General features: G+C 63.3%; 1 protein-coding gene across 6 annotated transcripts; it reads left to right on the forward strand.

Moving 5' to 3' along the window:
* Nucleotides 1-6,793: 6,793 nt before the first annotated feature.
* FGFR1 (fibroblast growth factor receptor 1) lies at nucleotides 6,794-25,907 on the forward strand. 6 transcript variants are annotated; one of them, XM_017831919.1, is made up of 17 exons: nucleotides 6,794-6,946; nucleotides 14,712-14,975; nucleotides 15,673-15,756; nucleotides 16,207-16,382; nucleotides 18,066-18,189; nucleotides 18,905-19,095; nucleotides 20,646-20,790; nucleotides 22,092-22,288; nucleotides 22,825-22,970; nucleotides 23,071-23,192; nucleotides 23,300-23,416; nucleotides 23,553-23,743; nucleotides 23,888-24,010; nucleotides 24,164-24,234; nucleotides 24,491-24,628; nucleotides 25,117-25,222; nucleotides 25,349-25,907. In XM_017831919.1, exons 1-17 carry the CDS (start codon nucleotides 6,856-6,858, stop codon nucleotides 25,523-25,525), a joined length of 2,463 nt encoding a protein of 820 aa, XP_017687408.1. In that variant the 5' UTR covers nucleotides 6,794-6,855; the 3' UTR covers nucleotides 25,526-25,907. The 6 variants fall into 6 exon arrangements, with proteins under 6 accessions (XP_017687408.1, XP_017687409.1, XP_017687406.1 ...); XM_017831920.1 differs by having other exon boundaries at nucleotides 6,795-6,946; nucleotides 23,300-23,410; XM_017831917.1 differs by having other exon boundaries at nucleotides 6,798-6,946; nucleotides 22,092-22,294.
* Nucleotides 25,908-25,913: the final 6 nt, after the last annotated feature.

The following is a 25,913-nucleotide window of genomic DNA, read 5'->3' on the forward strand; positions in this document are numbered from 1 at the left end:
CTGCTGCCTGTATGCCCCTGCCTGCATCCCGCTGCCTCCAGATTGGGTGCTGCACAGGGAAAACAGGGGGGGTCAGGCGATCCTTTCACCCTGGCCTGTACCCGTGGAGCCTGAGGGTTCCCCTGTGCTGGCAAGAGCAACTGGGCGAGGGCGCAGAGGCGAGGGGAGCATCCCGGCCCGCATCCCTGCGGCACGGCGAACGCAGCCCGCGCTGGCTTCGGGGTCACCGCCGCCCCCAAAACTCCGTGGGGTTGCCCAGGACCCCACTGCCGGGAGGCTGCCGGGGGCTCCCGGGTGAGGGGGCGCGCAGCCGGCGACTACAAGCCCCATCAGGCCGCTGAGGAGGAGGAGGAGGAGGAGGGCGGAGGAAGGCGGAGGAGGAGCCCGGGCTGTCGGCGGGGCGGTGCGGGAGCGGCTCAGTTCGGCGGCGGGCGCTCGGCGGGACGCGGCGGGCGGGCAGCGGCAGCGTCGGGGCGGCCGCGCCTTCGGGAGCGCGTCCGGGAGCGGCTCCGGGAGCGCCTCCCGCCGCCTCCGCCGGCCGGGCCGGGCCGGGGCCGCCATGGGGCGGCCGCTGTGAGCGCGGCGGCGGCGGGGCTGCGCCTCTCGCCCCGGCCGGGGCTCCCCTCCATTGTTCCCGGGAGCGGCGGCACCGCGCCGCCGCCGCCGCCCGCGGGGCTCCGGTGAGTAACGGCCGCCGGGGGGGCGGCACCGGGACCGGGACCGGGACCGCGGGGCGTCGCTTTGTGCTCCGCGGGGCGGGCGCGGGGGGCGCGATCGGGGGACGGGGCTCCGTCGCGGCCGAACCCCCCCAGATTCGCCCTGTCCCCCGTGCCGGGGCGGCTCCGGTTTGGGGGACCTGGGGTTTGCGGACAGCGGGGCGGGGCGGGGGTCGGGGGCCCCAGTGTGCCGACCCCGGGGTGCAGCCGCTCGGCGGGCGGCAGTTTGGGAAGGCTGCGGTCCGACCTCGTCCAGCGGCCGAGCCGAGGCTGGACCCCCCCGCACAGCCCCGGCCCTGAGACCCCTCCCGGCGCCGGGGGAGCCCGGCGAGGGTCAGAGGCCGGTTTCCGAGTCGTTGCTTGGTCCCGTATTCACGAAAAGTTCCTGAGCGGGAGCCTCGCGGCTTCCAGAAAAAGATGGAGAAGGAGCTGGGTTTAGTTGTGTTTCGGATTTGGAATCCCGGGGCGTTCAGCCGTCACCGGGGATGGAGGCGCTGGAATAACGCCGTCCCGGAGCTGGGGTTTCCCTTTGTGTGTCCAGGCTGGTGGGGCTCCGGGAGCCGCCGCATCCCAGCGCTGTGCCGGGCTCCAGGAGCCGCTCGTCCGCCCGCGGCGAAGGCGCCGGGAGTGCGGGGAGGCGGCGGCGACACCTGCGATGGCGGGTGACCGCTGGGCCGGTGCGGTGGCCCTCGGCACCGGGAGGATTTGCTTGCAGAGGGTTTTTGGTTGTGGTGTTTGTGGGTTCTGGGGCCAGGAGCCGCGGAGGTGGCCGCTGGCCTCGTGCGGGGACGCAGCGGAGCGTGTCGTGTTCAGGTGACGCCGAGGAGCTCCGCGGCCACCTCGCTGCTCCTTCTCCGCCCGGATTCGCTGAGTCGCTGCCCCGTGTCCCGGGTCACGGCTGGCCGGGGCAGGTCCCTTCCCGGCGATGTTTAAACGCGACCAGCGCGGCGAACCCAACGGCTGGCGGGGGTGAACGGACGGGCTCGGAGCCCCTGCCAGGTCCCGGCCGGAGGGAAACTGGGATTGCGCGCAGGCGGAGGCGGTGGTTTGCTCCGGCTGGAGCTCTCCGGGTGCCGACCAGCTGGATGCCAGCACAGAGGAGCGGGGCGCAGGGGCAGCCCCCCCGCGCAGCCCAGGGACGCCGCAGGAGCGTGGGCCCCGCAGCCCCCTGCTCTGGCTAGCAGCCATCTTCCCCTCTCAGGAGCACTTCCTCCCTTAATCCCTGTGCTGGCTGGCATGCACTGCTGCCTTTTCCTTGTGTTGCTCCGAGAGGATTAAAATAAATCGCCCCCGCTCCGGCGGGGTGCAGGCAGGAGCGGTGCCGGGCCAGGGCAGCCGGCGGGAGCATCGTCTGGGCTTTTCCACGCGCGAGCTGCTGCCCGGGCCGTGTGGGAGGGGGCCCGGGTCCCTTTCAGGTGTGAACTGGAGCTCCCTCTTTATTTACCACCTAAACCCGTAACCTGAACCGGGAGCTGTATTGCCTCCATCCCCAGCTGGTGCCTCCCGGTGCTCTAGCCCCCCAGGCCCTGGCTGCTGGAAGCTCATCCCATCCCGGCAATCTGACTTTCTGCCCCTTTGTGACCTGCTGCTTCTGGGCACGAAGGCAAATGTGTGTCCTTCCCCTCCCAGCTCCCCTTTCTCTGGAGGAGCAGAATGTCGTGAAAGCCCCAGCCAGCTCCCTCTCAGGCTGGACAACGGGCCTCTGCCCCTTCCAGGGGATGGCAGGCTGTGGTCGTGTCCCAGTGTCACCATCCTTGACCAGTCCACTTCCAGTGCAGTCGGGGGGACCAGCCCAGTGGAGACTTCGGGATACCAATGGTTGCTCTGTAGATCTGAAAATCGAGCCCTCGATTTTCACACCTGAGTGTGAGGATGCTTCTAGAACTGAGCTGGTTTGATGGAGATCTGTGGGTGACGCTGGGCCTTTCCCTGTTCTTCCCGCCCTGTGTGCCAGGGTCTCCCACCACCAGATGCCCACAGCTCAGCGCCAGAGATGCCCCCGGTAGCCCTAAGTCCTGGTGGCCAGCTGGGAAGGGTTAATGTGCTCTGTATGCTGCACAGTTGGATATTTATTTTTCCAAGCGTGTGTCTGCTTTAAGCATTATAGTTTTTCCCTACAGTTCCATTTGCAGTTGTGTTTGCTTTTTATTTCAGCAAATACTTGGTTCCTGACCTGAGCTGCAGGCTGGGGCACGGAGCACTGGGCAAGGGAAAGGCTTCGCTCCTGTCGCCCACGGATTGTGCCTTTGGCATGTCCTTCCTCCCCAAGGGCGCCTGGAGGGCTGCTTGTGTTGAGCCTCAGAGGAAAACGAGTCTCCTTTCTGTGTTTTGGAGCTGGAGGGCATCTCTGCCCAGCAGGGTGGTCTGCTGGGGGTCACCACGTCCCCCCTCGAGGGACGGGTGACCCTGGCTGGGCGCAGCCCCCCAGCGCAGGCTCCTGACGCTGTGCAGACCCGGGAGCTGAGCTCAGACTCTTCTCCCTGCTGGATTTGGCCTCTCCCTGTGTTTTTCCTGCCTGCTCTGCATTACCCACTGGCTGCTGGCACTGAGGCACCCCGTACACTGATGTGGTGGATGCCACAGGCCAGCTCTGCTCCAACGGGGAGGCAGAGGCCGAGGGGCCAGAGCCCCTCCAGCCTCACCCAGCCCATGGCAGCAGCCACCCCCCCTCACATCCAGCACTGTGGGCACACAGGGATCAGACTGGGGCTCCTCTGTGGATGTCACAGCATCACGGGGCTCTGAGCCCCATGTGCCCCAGCTGGGCAGCCTGCTCCAGCACTGGCTTCTGCGTTTGGCACCTCAGATGCATTCCAGGGATGAGCCACGGGACGGGAAGGGGCTTCCCTGCTCAGAACCACTCAGCTAAGAACCATGGGGTGCAGCCGCTGTCCAAGTGGGAAGGTCCCGTCTGCGCCGTGTCCCTGGGACAGCTCAGCCCTGTGACTCAGGGCCGTGGGAGACACGAGGGGTGAGAGTGCAGCCCTTGGGGTCCCTGAGGACGGCAGGGGGACAGGTTAAACGAGGCTCCTAGTGGACATACCGGCGTGGAAAGGCAGTGTGAGAGCATCTTCCCTGGTGCACGGGGGAGCTTGTGCCCCCAGGGGGTGCACGGGTGGGCACAGGGGTGTCTGTCACCACTCTGAAATAGCTCCGTGGGTGTAATGGCCGCTAGTAATTGCAGTCTTGGAGGCAAGTCTCTGAGAGGCATTTAGCCCTGGCTCCTCTCTTACTGCTTCCATTTTTAGTTGTTTGAATCCACCCCGGAGCAGTAAATTGCAGCGTGCTGGGGCCACGGGGAGCGGGGATGGTGCCCGGCAGGAGCCAGAGACCCACCCTGCCCGAGCTGCCATCCTCCAGAGCAAATGGTTTCCTGTTGGGATTTATATAAAAGCTGTATAAACACAGAGAAGAACCATGTTTGCACAGGTAGGAGTACTCTCCCCACTTCCTCACCTCCTTCCCGAGTGGGCACCAAGGAGCCACAAGGGCAGGTGTCTTGGGGCTTCCCAGTCTCCCCTTCTCCCTTGGGAAGGAGGAAAGGGTCTGTGCTGCCCCTTCAGCATCTCTGAGCACTGGGATTCCCTCAGGTGCTGCTGAGCCTGTCTGGGGAGAGCAGGCGGGAAGCTGGGGTTGCTCCCCGTGGTCAGGATGTGTCCTGGTCCTGCTGCCTTCCAGCAAAGCCGTGGCTGCTGCCCCCTCCCTTGCTGCCCAGGGAAGCCAACCATCGTCAGTGTGCTCCCGCTGAGTCCTGGCACACTTCCCTCTGTCCTTCCCTCCTTCCTTCCCTCCCTCCCTCCCAGTGACCCTCTAGCCACAGACAGCTCTGCGCTGCCGAGCGATCCCTACGCCATGGAAATATGCTGCTGTCAAGGCCCTGAATCAGCTGGAAGGCGCCCGCTCTGAGGTGTATCGGAGAAGGGCTCTGCTGTGCACGAGCCAGCACTGACTCATTTTTCAGGAACTGGAGGCACTGGGCTCCCCTCCATCCCTCCATCCCTCCCTCCCTCCATCCTCCCCTCGGCACAGGGCCGGCTCGGGAGGCCCACGCAGACACTCCGCATTAGGGCATGTTCCGGGGAGCATGTGCTGTCGATAAACAAAGCCACTGAGAGACACAAAATAATTTCCAGAAATACCAAGGACTTTTTTTTTTTCCCCTCCCTCAAAGAATTCCACCTCCCCCTTTCCAAACCCTGATAAATCCTGAACATTCAATAACTGTTTCCAAGCACTGCCCGGCACCTGGGAGCACTGGTGTTGGAGATAACACCAGTGTTTGCTAGGTGCCCTTTTTGCTGTCTGACTCCTTGTGTACAATAGTTTGGCTCCCAAATACTCCTCTGCTGGCTGCAGGCAGAGCAGTTGGGCAGGGAGGAGGCAGCCAGAGCCCCCAGGCCTGCACCCTGGCTGGGCTTCCTTGGGGTGTGGAGGCTGTTTGGGGGATCTGAGCCCTTTGGGGCTGGTGGCTGCTCAGCCCATCCGTTGGGAAAAGCTGGCGCTCCGGGCACAGGGTCTCGCTCTCACGCTGGAGCGAGAGAGGCGGCGGCCAGAGCTCCACGGGCTGAGTGCGTGGGGAGGATGAGTAGCGGTTTATTACTCACTATGATTATTACTCACTGGTTTTAACAGCGTGCACTTCAGCCTGACGCCGTATGGCAAAGGGAAGCGCCCGTTCACGCGGCAGGTTGGGAACGGGAACGGCACAGCGTGCAGCCCTCGGGAGGGGAACCGGGTGAGCTTGGGGTGCTTGACACGGGCTGCGGGGCCCGGGGGCACAGCTGCACCCCAGGAGGGGCCTGGGGGGGGGCTTTGGGGATGGTGTCGTCCTGTCCACACCCTGATCCTTGCGCTTCCCCCGTGGCTCCCGCCGCCAGCAGCGCCCTGGCCGGGGCCGCGCGGGTTGTGCAACGGGCTGGGCAGGGTCTCGCCGCGAGCGCTTCGGCAGAGCCCGGCGGGACCATCAGCGGGTGTCGGGACCTCGTCCCAGGCTGCTGCCGAGGTGCAGATGTGGCGCGGGGGTGGAGCACAGGGGCTTGTTCCCATCCACTCGGCTGGGAACAGTTGGCCGGGGGCGGTCGGACTCTGGCTCCAGCATCCCCCTGGAACGTGTCTTGGCAGAGCTCTGTGATCCTGGCATGGTGGGAAGGAGGGATGGTCAGTGGGAAGGAGGGATGAGGGCCCTGGAGGGCACATCCCTGCGGCACCCTGAACCGGGATCAGGCTCTGCTGAGTCTCCCTGTGCCAGCACTCGCCTCTGAAGCTGCCCTGCATGGAGCATCCCCTGGGAAGGGCATGGGGACCCGAGGGAATGGGTGGGCTGGAGAGCCCAGCATGAGAGCTGGCAGGGATGAGAGTGAGTTGCAGAATTGGCCGTGGAAGAAGGGGGATTTCTCCCCAAACAGTCACTCCAAAAACAGCTGTTGGTGGAAAGAGATTGGCCGCAGCTGGCTGACCCTCCAGCTCCAGAAAGGCCTTTCCGTGGGGGTGGCTGCTGTGTGCCCTATAGATCCTATAGGGAATGGAGGAGGTTTGGGTTTGCAGCGGGATCTGCTTTGCTGGGGTGCACAGTGACAGGGACAACGTCAGATTTTGGTCTGGATATGGGATTTCCCACAGCAAAGCTGTGGATCAACAGCTGATGAAGTGCAGGAAGAGGAGAGGAGGAATCTCCCTTTCTTTAACCGGCATTAATGTTCCTCCCTCCATTCTGGGAAATTCTGCTGCGTGCGATTCTGCCTCGCCAGCGCTTTCTGCTCTCGACACATCAACGCTTTTACGCAGGGAAACATAACCCTTCCAGTCAGTGCTGGGTCATGTCAGGCTGCTGAGGGGTCTGTGGGGACCTGCCACCACAGTCCAGGGACATCCCACGATCCAGGGACATCCCGCTGTCTGGCTGGATGCTGGAGGAGTGTCACCTGTGGTGGCGAGTGCGTCCCACCGCGCAGCCGTGCCTGGATGTGGTGGGATGTGGGGGAGCCCCTCGCCCTGCCCTGACTCTGCTTTCCTCCCTCACAGCTCGGAGGGGCTGACAGCCCGGTGGAGACCCGCCTCGCGCCCGCCCGGGGCCAGCCCGGGGTCCCCATGGAGTGGGAGTCGTGGAGCGCAGTCGCCGAGCAGTAGCTGCAGCAGTGGGATGTTTACCTGGCGGTGCCTCATCCTTTGGGCTGTGCTGGTCGCAGCCGCGCTCTCCGCTGCCCGGCCGGCCCCCAGCCTGCCCGACCAAGGTAAGAGGGACACAGGGACACACCGATGCGCCGCGGCCGCGACGGAGCCCCCGCTCCCTCGTCCTTCATGGGACAGGAGCCCGTCTCCCTGCAGCAGAGGCAGAGGCTGGCACGTGGTCCAGCCGTGGGGGCACCAGCATGTCCCCAGTGCCATTTGCAGTGCCACCCGGCTGCCTGGGAGCTGGTGCCCGTGGGGACATGGCACTTGTCCTCAGGGCAGTTTGTGCGGGCACAGAAGCGGGTGTGCGGCTCCAGCAGTGCCTGGGGACATTTTAAAGCTGGAGAAGAATTGTGGCAAACCCTGACCTGTTGATTTGGAGAAGGATACAGAGCCCTGGGGGTTGTGTCCCTGCCCAGGGCCACTCCATGTCACAGCACAGCAGTGCCTGGCACAGCTCCAGAGCACGGGGGCACCTCGAGGCACAGTGGATGGGCCAAGGGGGTTGCCTGGCCCTGGGGAGAGTGGGCCCCGGCAGAGAGCCCTGCTCTGGTGTGTCAGAGCCTTGGCCTTCCCCTTGGTGAGGCAGAGAATAACCAGACCCGGCTGCGCCGCGCGGGACTTCGACTTGCTGCCTTTTGGTTCTAATTACCCAAGAATGTCTGGTCTGTGGGCACTGCTTTGCTTTTTAAGACTCGCTCCCCCTTCCTCCTTTCTCCCACCAGAACCCTGAGAGGCAGATTGCTGGTGCAGCCAGCATGGGCACAGTGGCTCGTGGTGCCCCAGGGTCCTCTCAGGGCTCGGGGTGGGAGCTGGCACTGGCGAGTGGTCCGTGCTGCAGCTGCACCAGCCTCGGTGAGGGATGACTGGGTGATGCCATGGGGCTGGGGTTGGTGCCTCTAGTCGGAGCGGGGAGTACCCTGTGAGGTGACACCACGGGAGACAGCGCGAGTGGTCCTGGGGAGCTGCAGCTCCAGAGAGGAGCCTTGGGCAAAGCTTTGCTCACATGGACCATTGCTGAGATTTTTCCACTGGCGTGCCTCCTCCCCACGTCTGTAAACAATGCGGTTGACAGTGGTAAACATGTTTTTCTCAGGAGATTGCTCTTCCTGGAAGAGGTTTCCTGGTGGTGTTTGGGGTAAGGATGGCTCTGTGCTGCTGGTAGAGCAGCACTGGCAGCCCCAACCCCAGCTGTGGTGCTGGGAAAGGTGTTGGGGAGTTCAGGCCCAGGGCTGATTGAGCAGAGGTGGGTTTTGGGGTGCCTGAGGAGCCCTGCAGCCCCTGGAGGGTTTGGTAGCAGCGTCAGGCAGTGACAGTGGAGGAGGAGAGGTTGGAGAGGAGGGAGCTGGTTCCTCGCCAGCCTCATGCCAGGGCTAACAATAACCTCTGGAAACGTTTCCCGACATGGTTCTCACCAGGGCGGCCCAATTAGTGCCACAGCAGGAGCCCGGCTGGGGCAGAGTCCGTCCCTTGGCTCTGGGGCTGGCTGGTGGGAACAAAATGTTCCCAGCAGGACATGTGGGATGGGAAGAGCCGGTGCTGGGCCAGGACCTGCAGCCGGGGCCGAGCCACCAGCACCTCGCAGGAGCAGGCTCTGACTCGGCCCCGTGGGTTTTGGGGTTCCATGGGATGTGGATGGGGCTCAGCTCCCGTGCTGAGGGGTGTTGTGTCCCGGGGGCCGAGCTCTCTGTCCTTCCCCTACATCCCTGTGGCTCCCCAGTATCCCCCCATCGCCTCGGGGGCAGCGGCGACCACGCTCGGTCCCCTCTGTGGCAGAGGCAGCAGCTTTCCCGGACTTTGTTCTGCATGTTTATAGGGTTTCAGTTTACTCCCAGTTCTGAGGCAGCTAAGCTCCCTTCTCGGGGAGGAGTAATCCCCCGCGCCCGGCCAGCGGCCCTGGCCTCGCGCAGAGGGGGGTTTCAGCCCTGGCTCCCCCCGCTCCTCGTGGCATGGGAGGGGATTTGGGAGCTCTGCTTGTCGTGGGCTCGCTCCCAGTACCAAAAAATCTGGAGCAAATAAAATATTAATGGGCACTTACTGCATTTTATAGTTACCTAAATTTGGAGGTGGTGAAAAACCCCTGGTTAAGGGGAAAAGCCAAGAAATTTCCGTGCGCAGCCTCCGTCCCTCCCTCGCACAAAGCTGCTCTTTGTCTCCAGGTTAAATAGAAACCTGCAGAAAATTGCTGAGGGTTTTTTTCCCCTCTCTCCTTGTCTGCCATTGTCCTGGCTGCTGCTCAGGCATCTCTTCGCTCGGGTCTGCCTCAGCCCTGCTGGGGGTGCTGAGCGGCCGAGCAGATTTTTGTGGGGAGCAGGGAGGTCCTGCCCTGGGCAGCTGGTTCTGGGGGACACTGAGTCCCGAAGGCACCCCCCCCCCCCCCCCCCCCCCCCCCCCCCCCCCCCCCCCCCCCCCGGTGCAGCAGATACTTTCCCAGGGAGTGCATTTGCACTCCAAAGCACAGGGGTTTGGCTGCAGCCCCCTCCCCGGGGGCCGGGGGGCTGCCCCATTTCCCGGGGCCGCCGTCCGCCCAGCTGGCCACAGGCTTAACCTCCCCCTGCCCATCTGCGGGGCCGCCGGGGGCCCTGCATCCCGGGGCTTTGTTGTCCCTGGCTCGTCCAGGGGGTCTCTCTCTGGGCTCTGCAGGAGCCAGAAGTTAGGGTGAGCAGCGTGCTCAGCCCGGGCAGCTTGGGGGACCCCAGCAGGCAGCACCTCGAGGGTCCTTGGCTCGTCCCTGCTGCTCCCCGGGAGCACTGCTGGCCCTTGGCTCTGACCCCCTCCCCATTTCTCTGCTGTCCCATCCCCTCCCTGTTTTTGCAGCTCTCTGTTTCTCCCACCCTGTGCCCTGGGGAGCCCCAGGGGATCCAGTTTGGATCCTGGGGATCCCTTGGAGCAGCTGACTCCTTGCTGGAGCCCCACAAGCAGCCTGAGGATTCCCTGCCAAGCCTGCAGCCTCCTGCACTTCTGCTGTTGATGGCAGCAGCCCAGGACTGTTCCCAGAGCTCGGGGGGCCCAGCAGCCCCCAGCAGCCCCCCCAGACCCCTGTTGCTGCAGCCACCCCATCCCAGCTCCCCGGGCATCGCTGTGTCCTCCAGGGCATGGGGCTGCTGCCGTCCCCTCCCAGCCTGCCGGGCGACATTGTTCCCTCCTCCTGCCTTTCCACTCGGATGGTGTCACTCCAGCCCTTAATTGAGGAGGAAAAAAGGAAATATGAGTCTTTGGGAAAAGCAGCTACACTGTGCCAGAGCCTGGGCTGTGGAGCTGCCCCAGGGGGAGCGGAGCCACACTGGGGGGCTCAGGGGGATCCCCATGAGTCTGGGGGCTGTTGAGCCCCCCGTGTGTGACTGTCCAGGGCTGTGCAGGAGGGATGCAGGGAGAGGAACAGAGACTCAGGTCTGGTGGTGAGCCAGGGCCCAGACAAAGCCAGCCAAAATCTGTGTGGATTGGGATGTTCACTTGCGACCCTCATCCGTCCTGTGCCTGGGGAGAGCTGATGGGGGGGTGTCGGTGCCCCAAGCTGCTGCTCCCAGGGCTCTGAGCTGCTGCAGAGCTCTGAGCATGGTCAGGGGGTCCTGGGGGGAAAGGGGTGGGTTTATCCTGACAGCTTTGCGAACTCCCAACACGCCTGTTAATTAAGTGCTGCTTCATTTGCCGTGCAGGCTGGGAGAGCAGGGGGGCCTGGAGCAGGACATAAATCCCCCTCTCCCTGTGGAGGAAGCAGCCAGGGACTGGAGGGTGCAGAGAAGCCCATGGCCTTCTGGGCTGGCTTGGACAGGAGGAGCCAAGGGATGCCCTGAGCACCCCAAGAAGAACCACGAGTGGCTTGAGCTCCTGATGCTCATCTGTTGGCATCTCCCTGCTGCAGCCTTTCCCCGGAGCAGGAGATCCAGGGATATGCATGGCCCTGGGAGCAGCTGGAGTGCTGGGATGTTGCCCCTCGGGACATGCCCCCGGCACAGCCCGGGCTGGGAGGGACACGGCAGGGCGAGGAGCTTTTTAAATCAAAAAGAAGCCAATCCCCAAGTCCCGGTAAGCGCTTCCTGTTGGGATTAGCGGGGCTGCCGGGCATGTGTGTGCTTTTTCTTCAGGAAATACCTTCGGAAAGCCCCGCTGGGGTCTCCAGGGCAACCGGCGCCCGCGGCCCCGCACCCCCCGCCCGCATTGTCCCCGCGCCGCTTTGTTGGCCCCTTTATTGCCATCGTCACCATCGCCGTGGCCGCACAGCCTGTGGCTCCCGCTGCTCGGGGGGTGCACGGGCAGCACGGAGAGTGGAGGGGGGGTGTCGGTGAATCTCTGTGGTTCCTCTCCCCGCCGTCCCCGTCCCCACCGTCCCCATCCCCGCCGTCCCCATCGGGGGCCAGCCCTGGGGAGCCGGTGACAGTTATATGCACTCGGTGACACTCTCCATCTGGCCGACGCTCGCCGGGCTCGGCTCCGCTCTCGATTCCATTTCAAAGGTGGAATAAAGTAATAAACCCGCAGCGACCGCCCCGGCCGTGGCAGCTGGGGGGCTCGTGGAGGCACTGCCAGCCAGAGCTGCCCCTCACCTTGCTGGGCACCTTGGGGCCTCCTGTCCCTGCCGTAGCAGGGTGGGACAGAGCTCTGCCTGTGGGACTGAGACACTGCTGTTCATTTGCTCTCCTCACTGTTGCCCTCTTTGCTCAATGGGGCCGTGAGCACCCCCACAGCTCCTGGCTGGGGTGGGGACTCCCACCCACTGACCTTTGTGCGGTGCCGGCAGCACCCGGAGCCTTCCCGAGCCCTGGGGAGGAGAGCCAAGCATTTGTCTGGCTGATTAACCTTTGGAGAAGCACCCATGCAGGACTGGCTGGTGCCTGGGGGGAGCAGCCGGCCAGGGTGGGCTCTGCCGTGGGGCTGTGCCAGGGGCTGCACCTGGTGCTGTGGTTTAGGTTACAGAGAAGCAGAACGTGAGACAGGGACGCTTTGGGCCGATGGAGTCCAGCGATCAAACGGGCTCACCCTCGGGAGCTGGAGTGGAGGCCACACCGGTACCACAGCTCACGCCGCCGGTGCTCCCGTGTCCCCGGTGTCCCTGCTGCCATCCAGGCTGCCCGGTGCCATCCGTGCCGTCCCGTGGCCACAGTGCTGTCTGCCTGCCAGGGCCGCAGCACCGTCCAAGCCCTGCTCCCGCCAGGAGGCTGAGTGAACCTGGACATGCTCATTAGCCTGTGAATTCGTTCCCAGGCCGTTCCCACCATGCTGCGTTTTCCGCCTCATCCCGAATGCCAGAGATGTGCCGTGGGTGACCGAGGGGCAGGGGCCTGCCGTGCCCTCTGCCTTCTCTCTCCGTCCATCACCTCCCAGTCGTGCTGGTGATGCAAACCAGCCCCTGGCTTGGTGGGGCTGGGGGAGGGAACGGGGGCTTTGGAAGGGGATCTGGCCACATGCCGGCAGCCCCCGCCTGAGCTCCTCAGCCCAGTGGTCTGAAGGAGCAGTGGCACTTGCAGGGGGTGCCAGGGGACCTGTGTGATGCCGTGCCTGTGGGAAGGGACCCGCCTGAGCCTGAGACGCTGCCTCCCCGAGCCCTGGCATTGGGCTGAGATACCCCAAAATCTCTCCCCCTCCAAAGACCTTTTCCACCTCCAAGCCACCTCCACAGGTCCAGCTGAGGGGTGCTGGCAGAGCTTGGGGCTGGCAGGAGCAACCTCCCTGGTTTCCCTGCAGGGTTTTTCTGTTCCATAGGGAAGAAGTTTGTCGGTGCTTGGGTGTATGGGGCAGAGCTGGGAGCAAGATAAGGGCAGATATGGCTGCAGCACCAGATTCGTGGTGGTTTGTGTTTTTGTGGCTGTTTATCACCCACTGACCTTGCTCTGTGTGAGGAGGGAGTTGGGACAGGCAGGAGGACGCACCGTTACCCAGTCCCGGGGTGTTCAGACGGACAGGACGGGATGTCACTGCTGCTTTGTGAGCCTTGGGAGATGCCTGTGACTAATCACTTGAAACACAAATCAGAGCTGCGAAAAGTGCCTCTCCTGTGGGAGAAAATCAGGGAAAAACAGCATTGCAAAGCAAGGCCCTTCCCCCACCAGGGAAGGGTCTCCTCTTGGTCTTCCCCTTCCACATTTAAATGCTTTGTATCCTCTCATGGATGAATCTGGAGCCCTGGCTTTGGTATTCCAGCAGCTGAGGAAAGGGAGTTCTTCCCCATTCCACTGTTTTCCTTCAAGTGCTGAGCAAAAGAAAGAGGAGAAACTCTGGAGCCACTCAGGGATGTTTTCTCCATGAAGCTTCTCATCAGTCCAAGGCAAAGAGAAGTGGCCAGAAAGCAAAATGCAGGTCATGGTGCAGCGAATTGGAGTCTGGAGAACCAAGGTTTCATTTTTGGCTGTACAGAGTGGTTGGTGGGTGCAGGGAGGAGCAGGAAGGAGCTGCTGGTCCCGGCCCCACATCACCCGCACACCTCAGCTCTGCTCCAGGGGATTTTGTGCCAGTAGAGACCCTGTGCCACTCTGCAGCTGGCAGCCCAGAGAAAGCTGCTGCATGGCTGTTTAAGGCACATATGCAAAGGAGGGAGCAGAGGCTGTGCTTGTCTGGCTCGTTGGGCACCCAGCAGTCCTGGGGGGCTCAGACCTCAGGCCATGGATCAGCTGGAGCTTGAACACTTCCCGGCTGTTTCTGCCGCGTTTGTTGGGATTTTCTGGCCCTGTCTCTGGCCCCTGAGAGCAGCATCCACAGCAGTACCGTGTGCCCCTTTGTGCTGCTCCTGCAGCTTCCTGATGGCATCCAGCTGGCCGAGAACAACCGGACACACGTTACCGGAGAGGAGACAGAGCGGAGGAGTCGGGCTCCGGAGCTGTGCCCACCAGCCCGTCGGGCTTGGTCTGGGGTGATGCTCACACTGCATCACCCACGTCATCGTAGGGAGCCCCAGCAGAGCTGCAGCAGCCTGAGCCCTTCCTTGGGCCATGGAATTTGAAGAGGTTGTTTGAAACCCAGCGTCTGCCCCAAACCTGGGACCAGGAGAGCCGCTCGCACACTGAGGGTCAGCGCTCGAGGACTGACCAGGGCCAGGACACATCAAGGCCAGGACAGACCAGGGCCAGGAGAGATGAGATCGCAGTGGAACGGAGAGAAAGGATCTTTGTACTGCTCACACAAGTGTCGCCTCGGGGAGCAGCTGCAGCTCCCCTGCCCAGGAATGCTGTGGATGGGAACGCCGTGGCCGGCACCTGTCTGGCCAGAGCTCCCCTGGGCTGACCTTTCCCCCCTCACTCCCTGCCTTGCTGTCCTGCCGCAGCCCCCAGTCCCTGCCCTTCCAGCCCTGCCCCGCCGCTCTCTAACTGGGGTGAGGGTCCTGGTGCCATGGGGACCCTGGCCTGCTTTGCTGGCTGCCCGCTTGTGGTTGGGATCCCGGGACCCCTGCAAGGTGGCAGAGCCAACCAGGGATGTGGGATGCTCCTGGGAGAGGCTGGATCCTGCCCAAGCAGCCGGCACTGCCTAAGTTGTCTCAAGTTGCCTGTTTCTCCCCCATTGTTAGGGCCCTGCCCTGTCACACTCCGTAGGATCCGAGTGGGGTGAGGGCTTTGGAACTCCCCAGGCACCAAGTGGGTGCTGCTGCGGGGTGAAGCACTTGGTGCTGCTTGGGGTGCTTGCAGCCTCTGCCTCTGCCTCCCCTCTGCTCTGCTGCTGCCGCCGGCTCTGTCCCCTGGGTACTGGGGTCCCCAGTGCCACGGCAGGAACATCCCAGCAGCGCATGTTGCCTCATTAACCCAGCTGCAGCAGCAGCAGCAGCAGCATGGTTTCCTTTGGTCTCTGTTCCTTTTCTCCTTCTTTTTTTTTTTCTCTTCTTCTCTCCCCTGACTCCTCCAGCTCTGCCCAAAGCAAAAATCGAAGTGGAGTCCTACTCGGCCCACCCCGGTGACCTCCTCCAGCTGCGCTGCCGGCTGCGGGATGACGTCCAGAGCATCAACTGGGTGCGCGACGGCGTCCAGCTGGCCGAGAACAACCGGACGCGCATTACCGGGGAGGAGGTAGAGGTCAGGGATGCGGTGCCCGAGGACTCGGGGCTCTATGCCTGCATGACCAACAGCCCCTCAGGGAGTGAGACCACCTACTTCTCCGTGAACGTCTCAGGTTTGTAGCAGCCCTGGCTGCGCAGGGAAGGGGCAGCCGCGGGGGCCGGGCTGTGGAGCGAGGAGCAGGCTGCCTCTGCACGGCCTGCACGCCCCACCGGCCACACGCAGTGAGTTTGGGGCCGACCTGTGACTCGGGGGTGCCTGGAGGAGTTTCCAGCGCGGTGCCGTGGCTGCTTGGACACTGCAGTGCGGGGAGAAGCGGCCGGAGGTCGTTGTGTGTTTGTCTGCACGGGACTGGGGGGCTGCGGGGCCACCCCAGGAGGGGCACGCGCTGGGTGGAGCCACAGCCTGTGTTGGTGCTGATGGAGTGTGAGGCTGGAGAGGGAGGAACGCTGGAGCTGGGGAGGTGTTCGCCGAGGCTGGGGCATTTCTGTGCCTGTGGGGTCTCAGCTGCCACCCCAGGGGGGTTGGTGGACACGGGGTGAGGAGCTCCGAAATCACTTCTATCAGCAAATTGCTTCACTGTGCCCATGGCTGTGGGCACTGGGGTGGTGGCACTGTTGGCCCTGGCTGTGCTGGGGGTGTGCAGAGCGTTTCCCCAGGATCCCCGTGCCCCCACTGGGCATCAGCAACTCCCTGCCTTGGCCACCCCACTGGGCACAGCTCCCTGCTACCCACCCACCATGCTCTGGTCCCCACCAGCCCCGCTCACAAAGGTGCACAGATGTTCAGCGGGGCCATCTCTTCTCTTGCAGACGCGCTGCCCTCTGCGGAGGATGATGATGACGAAGATGATTCCTCGTCGGAGGAGAAGGAGGCAGATAACACCAAGCCAAACCGTACGTGCGCGCGGGGTTTGCCCTGTGCCAGGGCGAGGGGAGGCTGGGCACACGTGAGCATTGCCCGGGGGTGGAGACAGGCAGGTGAGGATGGGCAGGGGCTGCCTGAGCGAGCCTGGCCGGCAGTGGTGAGGGTGCAGTGCAGGGTGCAGGTCTGGGTGCACTGGGTGAACCAGCCAGGGCAGAGCAAGGGGACAGACCAGCACGGCTTCATTGGGGCCACTGCTGCTGCAGCCACGTGAGCTGAGCACGCACCCTGCAAGGAAAGGGCTGCTGTGACTCATGGATAATGCCCAATGTCCCGGAGCTCCCCTCCCTACCGGACCCAGGCTTGACTGCTGGCATCTCTCTGGATTCCTGCCTCAGCCCTGCCCTGGGCATCCTTGGGGTTACACCCGGGGCTGGAGGCTGGTGGGTTTGGCCGTACTGAGCCCCCACTCTGCTCCACAGAGGCCATTGCTCCATACTGGACCTACCCTGAGAAGATGGAGAAGAAGCTCCACGCTGTCCCTGCCGCCAAAACGGTGAAATTCAAGTGTCCCTCGAGCGGGACACCCAACCCCACGTTGCGCTGGCTGAAGAACGGCAAAGAGTTCAAACCTGACCACCGCATCGGGGGGTACAAGGTACCGGGGGGGAATGGGATGGGGGGGAACAGCCTCTGCACCTCGAGGGCTGGGGGGCTTGCAGGGAGGGGGAGGACTGGGAAGGGTCTCTGCAGCTTAAGAGGCACCGAGCCCCTGCCTGCGCCACCCTGGCGGGGGCAGATGGGCCCCTCTGACATTCCTGTTTCGGAGTGGCCCTACGGCAGTGACCTGCTTCTGGGTCATGTTTGCACCAGCTCAGCCCTGGGGGAGGGAGCTCATGGGGGAGGAGGCTCGTGCTGAGGGAACCAGCCCGGCTCGGCCGCCTCCACCTAATCCCCCCGCCAAGGAGAGGGGTCTGGGCGTCCCCGGGGGCCCCGGGGTGGAGGAGCCCCTCCGTGCCCAGCAGTGGTTGGCAGGAGCTGCACCAGCAGCCCAGGGGTGCCCCAGCCCACATTCAGGGGTCACATTGGCTCCCTGAGCTGGGGAGGGGGCTCAGTGCTGCTTCCCCAGCACCCACAGTGGGCCCAGGCTGCAGGTGCCACCCAGGTGGGAGGGGGGCTTGGCTCTCCCCTTCCCATGGCTCTGGTCCTGCAGTGGGGTGCAGAAGAGCCCTGGGGGGGTGACCAGCATGCTGGGACCCCCAAGTTTCTCTCCTCCCCAAGGGAGGGGGTGACCCTTGCAGCAGCTGTAGCCCAGGGACCTGTGGATGACCCTACAAGACACCAGAATCCTCTTTTTCCATCTCTCTTAATTTTCAGGAGGAGGACTGCAGCCTCCCTGAGGCTTGCACCCCTTGGGGGGTGTCTCCTTGGCTGAGACCCCTGAGCCAGCCTGGGGTTGTGTGTCCACGATGTGCCACTGAGTTGCACAAGCAGCCGTGGCCGTGCCAGGTGCCAGGGACAGCAGCAGGAACGCAGCCATGTCACGGCTCCCAGCTCCATGCAGTGTGTCCTGGGGAGGGATGCAGGCTCCCCATGGGATGGAGGCTCATGGGTGGGGAGGAGAGAGGCTGCTGGCAGCGTGGCAGCTCCTGGCCCATGGCAGCCCGTGCCCCGGATAGCTAATGGGGCTGAAATGCAGGACTGTGCAAACTGCCAGTTTCCAGCTGGGAGGGAGGAATGCAGCCCCACGGAGCAGGGCTCAGGGAGCTTTTGCCAAGAGGAGCCAGAGCCGAAGCTGGCAGCGACAGGGCTGGCTGTTGGAGAGCCTCTGGTGCCCCGTGGCCAGGGTGCCTGGGAGGTTCTCAGCCCAGCTGAGCTGCTGGGACCATCCCAGAGGAGACGCACTGGGTCAGCAGCACTCACGGAGGACGTGCAGGCTGCACCCGCCCACTGACCAGCGTGGTGCCCACTGGCTGTGGGGAGCAGTGCGGGTCCGAGCCCCAGGGCCAGCCAGGGAAGCAGCTCTTCCCGGAGGAACAAAGCCGGTCTGTTCCCTGCTCACACGGGGGCCGCTGCAGAGGGGTGTCCCCGCACACTGGGCGGACCCATCGCGCTCCCCTCCCAACATCTGCTTCCCGGAGCAGTTGGCTCCGTGGCCAGGCTGTCCCAGGACAGCTGGGAGCAATTACAGCCCTTCTGTGGGGAAGGGGAAAGGTGACCTCAAAGGGAGATTTATGTCCCGCCCGCGCCGGGGGCCGGGGCTGAGCCAGCTCTGACGTGAGCGGGACCAGGGGCTCGTGTGCCCTGCACGTAACTGGCTCTGTCCTCCCCGTGCCCCCAGGTCCGCCAGGCGACGTGGAGCATCATCATGGACTCGGTGGTGCCATCTGATAAGGGCAACTACACCTGCATCGTGGAGAACAAGTACGGGAGCATCAACCACACCTACCAGCTGGATGTCGTGGGTGAGGAGCGCGGGGCTGGGGGGCTCACCCGCGTCCCCATCCCCCCAAACCTTCCCGAGCAGGAACGGGTGCTGCACCCTGCAGAGGCAGGGATGGGAGTGCTCACAGGGAAGGGACTCACCTGCCATCCCTCTGCCGTCCTACCCCTGTGTCCACCTCTGTGGCACAGCAGGTCCACGAGCCATCCAGGCAGAGGGTTCACCTCATCCTGTTCTGGGGATTTTTAATTGTGGTGAAAATAATTTCATAGACCAGACAGAAACTTTTTTAATCGCCTTATTAGCCATAATTCCCAGCTGGGAAGGCTGGTCTGAGCAGTTCCACATGTGGAGCTGCTCTAAATGCCAGTAAATGAACCATTAAAAATGTGATTTAATTTGATTACACTGAGCAAACTGAAGGGAACAGTCAGCGAGGTGAACAAAGGGGTTTGTTAATGCTGACTCACCACAGTGGCAGCCGCTTTGTTAACGGCCGGGGCCCTCCCTAGGTTTGTTTGACCTCTGACCCCCCCAATAGGTGCCGATGTCCCTGTCCCCGTGCAGGGGTTTCACCTGTCCCTGTCCCTGGCTGCTCTCAGGGAGGGGATGCCATGGCTGTGCTAGGTGTGCCAGTACCCACGTCCTGGGCGTGGGGGGCTGCGGGGTGCACCCGTGGGTGGGCAGTGGGCACTCCAGACCCCGCTGTAAGGTGCCCCGTGTCCCCGGTCCCGCAGAGCGCTCCCCGCATCGGCCCATCCTGCAGGCAGGGCTGCCTGCCAACAAGACCGTGGCCCTCGGCAGCAACGTGGAGTTTGTCTGCAAGGTCTACAGTGACCCCCAGCCACACATCCAGTGGCTGAAGCACATCGAGGTGAACGGCAGCAAGATTGGCCCCGACAACCTGCCCTACGTGCAGATCCTGAAGGTAAAGCCACACGCTGGGCAGCCCTGGCTGCAGCCCCCGGCTCGCCCGTCCCCGGGGCAGGAGCGGGGCAGTGGCAGCCACGTGGATGGGCCAGAAGAGCCCCCTGGGGCTAAGGACCACTGGCCTTGGGGCAGCTGGAGCCCCAGAGCTGTCACCAGCCTGCCGGGGTGCACCAGAGCATCACAGGGTGAAGGGCAGGGAGGGCTGCCCTGGGGAGAGAGCACAGCGCTGGAGCTGGGAGCTGAGCCCTGGATCGTCCCAGTGAGAGCAGCTCCCTCTGCCCCCAGCTCAGCAGGCAAACTGGCTGCTGGTCTGACTGATGTCCCTGCTGTGGCAGGGGGTCAGACTGGGTGGCCTCTTAAGATCCCTTCCAACCCAAACCGTTCTGTGATTCCATGCAGCCATCCACAGCTGTGCCTTTGACCCCTGTGGAGCAGGGGGGAGCAGGGTTACACCCCCATGCCCGTCTGTGTCCCCTGTTCCTCCTGTGGCTCCCTGTGTGCAGCCCCATCCCTCCCAGCTGGCCGTGGGTACCGGGGGGAGCAGCCCCTGTGCTGATTGATGCTGTCGGTGCTGCCATTCCTGAGCACATCCATGTGACTCCATGTTGTTGGTCTGTTCCAGCACTCGGGGATTAATAGCTCTGATGCGGAGGTGCTGACCCTGTATAATGTGACAGAGGCGGAGAGCGGGGAGTATGTTTGTAAGGTTTCCAATTATATTGGCGAGGCCAACCAGTCTGCGTGGCTCACTGTCACCAGGCCCCTGGCCACAGGTAATCGGAAGGACGCCCGGCGGGGTGTTTCCTTGGACCGTCGCTCCCCGGCGGTGGAAAACAAAACCCTGGGCTCTCTGGTTTCTGCTGTGTTTCTGGTGCAACAACCATGGAAAAATACCCAGCGGGGCCGGCTGGGCTTTGTGCTCTGTGTGTGTGTCCTGGTGTCTCTGCTGTGTCCTGGTGTGTCTCCTGTGTCCTGGTGTGTCTCCTGTGTGCTTCCCACCCTATTGTGCACACACTGGTGCTCTCAGGTGCCTGGTGGGGTCAGGCACCAGCCAGGGCACCCCGTCTGCCTGGCTGGGGATCACACAGTGCTGTGCCCCCATCTGTGCTGCTCTCCTGTCTCCATCCTCCCATTTCCATCCTCCTGTCTCCATCCTACCATCTCCGCCTTACTGCCTCCATCCTTCCATCTCTGCCCTCCCATCTCCATCCTCCTGCCTCTGTCCTCCCATCCCCATCCTCGTCCTCGTCCCCGTGTCACCGAGCCAGCCGACCGGCTCTGCCTGGGCTGATTTCTCCATGCAGCCCATCGCCAGCATGTTCGGATGGGCAGGACACTCAGTTTGGTGAAGGGTTTTAACCAGCATCTCCGTAGGTCCACCGGGATGAGTGGTCATCCCGAGGGTCTCTCTAGCAGGTCTGCAGTGGTCTCTGTCTGCTCCCCGGGGGTCTGGCAAATGAGACTGGGCTCTCCCTCCTCTCTGGCCTCCTTCCCAGAAGATCTCATGTGGTTTGCTTCTCCGTTTTTTGCTTCCATTTTTCCCTCCAGACGGCTGGTGTTAACACGACAGACAAAGAAATGGAAGTCCTTCACTTAAGGAATGTCTCATTTGAGGATGCTGGGGAGTATACATGTTTGGCGGGTAATTCTATTGGGATCTCCCATCACTCTGCATGGTTGACAGTTCTCGAAGGTATATACTCCTCTTCCTCTCCCTTTCCTCCCTCCTTTCCAACGTATGCATTGCGGTCCGGGAGAGAGCACTTCCCGGCCCCCGCCCCCCAGAGTGGGTCAGCACAGATGCTGCAGGGCTGCTCTGCAGCTGAAGCGGGACGGGGCAGTGTCCCCCCCACTCTCTGCCCACCTCCACCCCAGTTGTCTGCCCCCTGCTCTCTCCCTGGCCCAGGCAATGCATACCTGGGGAACTTTAACCAGGGGCTGCTCCGCTGGGGCAGGACGGTCCCGCATCCCCGGGGCCAGGCCAGCCCTGCCCGCACAGGGGGCACTGAGCAGGGTTTGGGGGACTGGCAGCACTGCCTGCGGGGGCCTGGCCTTGCCCTGTGGTGTGGGGCCGTGCGGGGCTGTGTGTGCTTGCGCCGTGGGGACGGCTGCCCCATCCCCATTGATGCTGCTCCTCTGCATCAATGCATGGACCAAAGCCGGATAACAGCAGCGGGAAAGTTTTTGTGGTGCTGCCTGGTCACTGCTTGCCAGCCAAAAACTTTCCCCGTTATCAGCCACTGCTTTGTCAGCCGGGTGTGCCCAGAGGTGGGGCAGGAATCTTCAGCTCCCTCTTACACCTCTCTCTGAGGCTCTGCTCTTTGGGGGGGTCAGGCTGGGGGTGCTGCAGGGGGTGCAGTGGCAGCCCCCGCCCTGCTGGATTCACCACGAACCCTGGCACGTGGCTGCAAGCTCTGAGCTGCTCACGGCTCCGACACCACCTCAGCCACCAAGGCAGGGTCTGCAGGTCCCTCCTCCCCGCCATCCCACGGTCCCACAGCAGGTCACTGCCACTGGAGGTGCCACGGGCTGCTCTGCCCTGAGCTCTCCCCAGTACTTACTGGTAACGCCTGGACTCCTGCAGCCCCGGGCACTGCCAGACACTCCCCTTCATCTGACTGTGTGCAGGGAAAGCCCAGACCCCAAGGGACCTGCAGCTCTGAGCGTGGGCAAAGTGTAGCAGCAGTGACAGGGACCTGTCCATGCAGGTGCCCGTAGTGCCACATCCCTATGGGGTGACTTCATGCCTGTCTCAGTTGGCCCCATCCCACCCCTGGTGCCTGTGGATGCAGTGGAGGCATTGCTTGGCCTTGGGGATGAGGAGCTGGGGGGTGCAACAGTGCCTTCCCTGCCAGGGTGGGTGGGCAGCCCGCAGTCCCTGCTGCACCGAGGTCCCCACCAAGCGTGGGGAGGAGCCAGGGGCTCCCCCAGTGCTGCTCCTGGGCCCTGGGGGCTGGTGGGTGCTTAATGAACACCCTGTTCATGCTGAACCAGCTATTGAAGACACCCCAGCCATGATGACATCCCCCTTCTACCTGGAGATCATCATCTACTGCATCGGGGCCTTCCTCATCTCCTGCATGGTGGTGACCATCATCATCTACAAGTTGAAGAGCACCACCAAGAAGACGGACTTCAACAGCCAGCTGGCCGTGCACAAGCTGGCCAAGAGCATCCCCCTGCGCAGACAGGTAACAGAAAGTAGAGAGGGGGTTTGTTTGTACCTACTGCCCCTCCTGGAGCCCAGCCCTTCCCGGGGGATCTGGGGGAGGAGGGACGGGGAGACTGGGACCATCTCACCTTGCTGCACGTGCAGCCCTCTCCAGCCCTGTGCCCATCCATGGCATGGGATGGGCACTGCCCAGGCTGTGCCTCCAATGGCAACACAGCGAGTGGGGAGGCCACACATCCCCTTCGCCTCCCCCCTCAGCAGGGCTCGTGAGGAGAACCAGGAGAATTTACAACAGTTCAAGGTTTGAGCAGAGCGGGGTCATTAAACACACTGAGGAGCCAGGGGAGCTCCCGGGCTGTGCATTTTGGGTACACCGTGATGCAGATTAATTAAAAAATACATAGTCCAGGTCCCAGGTGGGAGCAGAACAGATGACCTCTTGCCATGGGCAGGGGGCTGGGGGCAGGGGCGGGTGCAAAGGCATCTCCTCCCCGGCGGGGGCAGCCGGCTGCGGCCGCGGGCGCTGCGTGAAGGTAACCCACGGTCCCACTGCAGGTGTCGGCCGACTCCAGCTCCTCCATGAACTCGGGCGTGATGCTGGTGCGGCCCTCCCGGCTCTCCTCCAGCGGCACCCCCATGCTGGCCGGCGTCTCCGAGTACGAGCTCCCCGAGGACCCGCGCTGGGAGCTGCCCCGGGACAGGTGAGGGGCAGCCCTGCCCCGGGTGGGAGCTGGGTGAGGGTGGTGGTGCCGATGCTGGTGACTGACCCTCTCCCCCTGCACTGGGGTCTCCTCCCGGCAGGCTGATCCTGGGCAAGCCCCTGGGAGAAGGGTGCTTTGGGCAGGTGGTGCTGGCAGAAGCCATTGGCCTCGACAAGGACAAGCCCAACCGGGTGACCAAGGTGGCGGTGAAGATGCTCAAGTGTAAGTGGGGGTTCTGGCACGGTGCTGGAGCCCTGGCTGGTGCTGGGGGTGTGCAACTGAGGGGTACCCTGCCTGGTCCCCCCTGACCACTGCTCTATCCACTTTAGCCGACGCCACAGAGAAGGACTTGTCTGACCTCATCTCTGAGATGGAGATGATGAAAATGATTGGCAAGCACAAGAACATCATCAACCTGCTGGGAGCCTGCACGCAGGACGGTGAGGGTGTGCAAGCGGGATGGGGGTGTCCCCTCTGCCACCCCTCCAGCCACATCCATCCGCTGAGAGGGGCTGGCCTGGCACCTGTGGGGTCATGAGCCCCCACTCCGTGTTCCAGCCTCTCATCCCTCCATCCCCTCAGGACCCCTCTATGTGATTGTGGAGTACGCCAGCAAGGGCAACCTGCGGGAGTACCTGCAAGCCCGGCGGCCCCCGGGCATGGAGTACTGCTACAACCCCACCCGTGTCCCCGAGGAGCAGCTCTCCTTCAAGGACCTGGTCTCCTGCGCCTACCAGGTGGCCCGGGGCATGGAGTACCTGGCCTCCAAGAAGGTGAGAAGCTCCCGGGGGGCTGTGGCGGGATGGGGAGCCTGGCAGCTGGGCCTGGAGGGATGCACACTCCCCTCCCTGCCCGGTCCATCCTGGGGAACCACCCGGGGGTGTCGGGGACCCGCTGACGGCCCCGCGCTCGCTCAGTGCATCCACAGGGACCTGGCGGCCCGGAACGTGCTGGTGACGGAGGACAACGTGATGAAGATCGCGGACTTCGGGCTGGCCCGCGACATCCACCACATCGATTACTACAAGAAGACGACAAATGTGAGGGCTGGGCCAGGGGGGTCCTGCTGGGGTGGGGGTGCCAGGGGTGCCCCAAACAGTGCTGGGAATGCGATGGGCGTGCAGGGCTGCCCCCTGCCCCAGACCCCCCCACGCTTGGGTGGCACGGAGCCAATGGGGGGTTTTGTGTCCCAGGGTCGCCTGCCGGTGAAGTGGATGGCCCCTGAAGCCCTCTTTGACCGAATCTACACCCACCAGAGCGATGTGTGAGTAGTGCCCGCTGGGGAAGTGCACGGATGGGGTTCATCTTAGTTTAATGAAATTATGATTAGCGTCAGCCGACCAAATATTTCGAATCCAGACTGTATCTGGTGCTGGCACTTGTCTGTCCTGCAGAGCGAATTGAAACTGTGGGTGCTTGTCCCTCCCAGCAAACCGGCCTCTAAGTGTACCCAGACTGGGGCCCTGTGGGGTGTCAGCCCCCCCGGAGCTGGTGCCCCAGTGTCCACCCTGTGTTCCCAGGTGGTCCTTCGGGGTGCTGCTGTGGGAGATCTTCACGCTGGGCGGGTCTCCCTACCCCGGTGTGCCCGTCGAGGAGCTTTTCAAGCTGCTGAAGGAAGGTCACAGGATGGACAAGCCCAGCAACTGCACCAACGAGCTGTGAGTGCAGCACTGGGATGGGCAAGAGGGAGGACACTGGCACCCCAACACTCCCTGCCCAGCTGGGACTGGTGAGGCAGGGTTGGAAGTCTGGCTGCCACTGCCTGACCCAGGGCACAGGCTGGGGCATGGAGGGGGACAGCCAGATGTTTGGATCTACAATCCCAGCAATTCCCAGCCCTGCAAAACCATCAGCCTGATCTGTTTGCAATAATCAGCATCTCCCTCCATTGTCCCATGGCAGGAGGGAATCCCAGTACAGGGACCAGCCCAGGCCATGTCCATCCTCCTCCCCAGACAGCCCCTTGGTTGCGAGGGTGGCTGGGGGGATTCCCTTCCTCCCCCACAGGAGATTACCCTAAATCCTGGGATAGCATCCTCCCTGGCCATGGGTCCCAGCCTGGGTGCAGGGGTCTGTTCCTGGGTGTTCCTCTCCCATGGCTGGGGTCCCCATCTGCTGGCCCCATGCTCAGCTCTCACCCTCACAGGTACATGATGATGAGGGATTGCTGGCACGCTGTGCCTTCCCAGAGACCCACCTTCAAGCAGCTGGTAGAAGACCTGGACAGGATCGTGGCCATGACCTCCAACCAGGTAGGAGAGGTGGCACCCACGGGCTCCCACCAGCACCCACCCCATGTGGGGCAGGTGCTCCCTGGGGGCTCCCTGGGGGCTGCCCAGTCCCCTCCTGAGCCCGTGGTCGGGGTTTGTCCCCCCCAGGAGTACCTGGACCTCTCCATGCCGCTGGATCAGTATTCCCCCGGCTTCCCGGACACCCGCAGCTCCACCTGCTCCTCGGGAGAGGACTCTGTTTTTTCCCACGACCCCCTCCCGGACGAGCCGTGCCTTCCCAAGTTCCCCCCTCAGCACACCAACGGTGGACTGAAGCGACACTGAGGGTGGCACTGCGGGTGGGACCATGCCGTGCCGTGCCACGCTGTGCCATGCCCTGCCCTGCCGTGCCTGTGGACGCTGCCTGCGCGGTCTGGTTGTGCTGAGCTGCTGCAGAAGGGGTTCAGAGACACCTGTAGCATCTCATGTAACCAAAACCACCCACCTCCTGCCAGCTTCTCCTGCCGCCTCATGTCAGCTCTCCGTAGCCTAAAGGGTCCGTTCCGGTGTTTTCATGGCGTTTCCCCCCTTTTTTTTTTTTAAAACCTCTTTTCCATGAATTCTGTGCTTGAATATTCCCACTTGGTTGAGCTGAAATCGCCTGCCACTGGGGGCAGAGCCTGGCTGGGGAGCCAGACAGGCATCCCGGGATGGCACATCCTGACAGGGCACG

This window comes from Lepidothrix coronata, unplaced genomic scaffold (assembly GCF_001604755.1).
Source record: "Lepidothrix coronata isolate B3197 unplaced genomic scaffold, Lepidothrix_coronata-1.0 Scaffold197, whole genome shotgun sequence".
Classification (NCBI taxonomy): domain Eukaryota; kingdom Metazoa; phylum Chordata; class Aves; order Passeriformes; family Pipridae; genus Lepidothrix; species Lepidothrix coronata.